The 2,196-nt window shown below is 41.2% G+C and overlaps 2 protein-coding genes across 2 annotated transcripts in view; one reads left to right on the top strand and one right to left on the bottom strand.

The window, feature by feature from the left end:
* CBG01315 overlaps nucleotides 1-957 on the top strand; it is a gene marked incomplete at both ends in the record, with an annotated part of 3,715 nt that extends 2,758 nt beyond the window's left edge. Inside the window, one exon of the mRNA XM_002636028.1 lies at nucleotides 829-957. Coding sequence (XP_002636074.1) covers nucleotides 829-957 — 129 coding nt within the window. The remainder of the gene's footprint in view (nucleotides 1-828) is intronic.
* A 232-nt stretch (nucleotides 958-1,189) lies between these two features.
* The window catches only part of Cbr-srh-213, a gene marked incomplete at both ends in the record, with an annotated part of 5,521 nt that continues 4,514 nt past the window's right edge, over nucleotides 1,190-2,196 (bottom strand). Inside the window, one exon of the mRNA XM_002636029.1 lies at nucleotides 1,190-1,450. Within this exon, the coding sequence (XP_002636075.1) occupies nucleotides 1,190-1,450 (261 nt within the window). The remainder of the gene's footprint in view (nucleotides 1,451-2,196) is intronic.

Genomic DNA, 2,196 nt, shown 5'->3' with positions numbered 1-2,196 from the left:
TTGTCGAGTTTCGCCAGGATTTCCAGAAGAGCGTCGTGAGCGTCTTCTTGAAGCCCCGCGTTGAACTTTCTGTCCTTTTTGAAGGCGTCAGGGAACCAGCCGATAGGCGCGGACTTGCCTTGGGCGTGGAAGAAGTAGCGCCTCCAGCAGCAGGCTAGGCATACTGAAAACGAATTTTATTGATTTTTCTGGCCCTTTTAGCTGAAAATTTGGCTCTGATAAGTCCGAAAAAGGTATTTTTCAAAAAATAACATACAGTGATCCTGACAGCGATGCTCTTGAAGAAACCTCACGACCGCTGGCACATGAGACGACAATTGTATGCAGGAGATCGCGTAGCAGAACGCCCATGGACTGGTGATCCCCCATTCCTTTTTGAATTTTTTAAAGAAGCATTTTTCACCTCAAAGGGTTGAGAATGGGTCATTTTAAGCCATGATCTGCAATTTTAACCAAACTTTTTCGACTCAAAATCTATAATTCCCTTTCATTTGTAAACAAGGCAAACATAAAATTTCCCGCTGATTCGAATGGAACTACTAAAATCGGAGCTCTAGCTGGAACAGTACCAGGGATACGAAAATTCTAACTGCGTAACTAACAGGTCATATCTCAGTTCATTTTTTTTAGCTAGAGCTTCGATTTTAGGCTCATTATAGCGGAAAATTTCACATTGTTATGATCCAGGACCGATTTCATGAGATCATTTTTTTTTCCCTTCGTGCATTACTAAGCCATTTCATGCTATTTTAAACCAATTTATAAAGTCAAAACCCTAATTTTGTGTTCGAAAAACCAAATTTCAATATCTTAAATCCCCTTTTCCAGGTCTTCCAACACGCCTCTCTCCACGACCTCCCACAGTCCTACATCGTCATGTATCGTCGTAAAGAGCATCTGCCGACCGAGAATCAGCCACAACCGACGGCTCCAAACAATGATAGATCCATGATTTAAATTCTCTTCCACCTAATTTTTACGTTTTATTGCTCTGTTAGCTACACAGCTAGTATTTCACCCCTAGTGATTTTGGTCGTTTCGTGTTTTCCCCCTTTTTTGTCCCCGATTTTTAAAATATATTTTTGTTTGAATAACTTCTTTGTAGTACTAAAATACTGTAGTACTTCTTGTTCTGTAGAATCTTTTTTTCTGAAAAATGAGATTTTTTAATTCGTTTTATTAATCCTCCTTAAGTAACAATATGACTTCCTAATGGTCCCACCGACGACGTATTCTCGCCATGACCGAATCTCACCGCCACCGAAAATACCAACATTGTAAATTCCCGATATGGTGCATGGATGCAAATCATGACGATGGTGGAGAAGAATCCGTGAGATGATAGGATGATGATAGCGATGTTGTTGATGGCTTGGTTGTGATAGAAGGTGAAGCAGGAGACACCGACATAGGCCACAGGGATCATGAGGATTAGAATGGGGATGAGGAGCTGGAAAAATGGAGAATGTAGAGTGGCCTAACTTTTGCTAGTTGAGTTTTCTAGGACACTATGGTAAATTGGCTGGGAAAATCTTCAGATCATTTCTAGGCCATTAACTTTGGTGGCCTAGAAAACTAATTTTGAGAAAGTTAGGTTACCCTGTTAAAGTCGCATGGAAAACACAGCAGATGCGTTTCCGGTTATTTTGAGGTCATTCAACATGGCGGCCTATCTTTTGCAATTTGAGTTTTCTAGGCCACTTACCATAATGGCCTAACTTTCTCAACATGATTTTTCTAGTCCACCAAAGTTTATGCACTAGAAAGGATATAAAATTCACCTAGTGTGATTTCTAGGCCACTTACCAAGGTGGCCTAGAAAAATCATATTGAGAAAGATAGGCCATTATTTTTTTTTTGAATTCTCTGATTAAGATTCTCCCGATATGATGATTAGGTCATCCAGAATGGTGGNCAGNCTCAGAGAGCGTTNATTGTGCAGGTATGTGGGTTACCTAGAAAACGCAACTTCTAAAAGTTAGGCCACCATGTTAAAGGAGGCCAGACACCAAAAAAAAAGTTTTCCTGATAATTTGCATAGAGAACCGTCATGTGGGGTTGTACTCATGACAGGCAGCTCTGGGGTACAGCGCCGCTACCACAGTTCCTGGGCGATGATGCGCATAAAGGACCCGATCCATATGCGATCCTCTAGAAGTCCGTTTGACACATATCGCGAACAACGAGCTGCGATGA

The sequence above is a fragment of the Caenorhabditis briggsae genome, assembly GCF_000004555.2.
Source record: "Caenorhabditis briggsae complete genome, chrV, whole genome shotgun sequence".
NCBI lineage: Eukaryota > Metazoa > Nematoda > Chromadorea > Rhabditida > Rhabditidae > Caenorhabditis > Caenorhabditis briggsae.
This window is presented reverse-complemented; position numbering and strand designations above follow the sequence as displayed.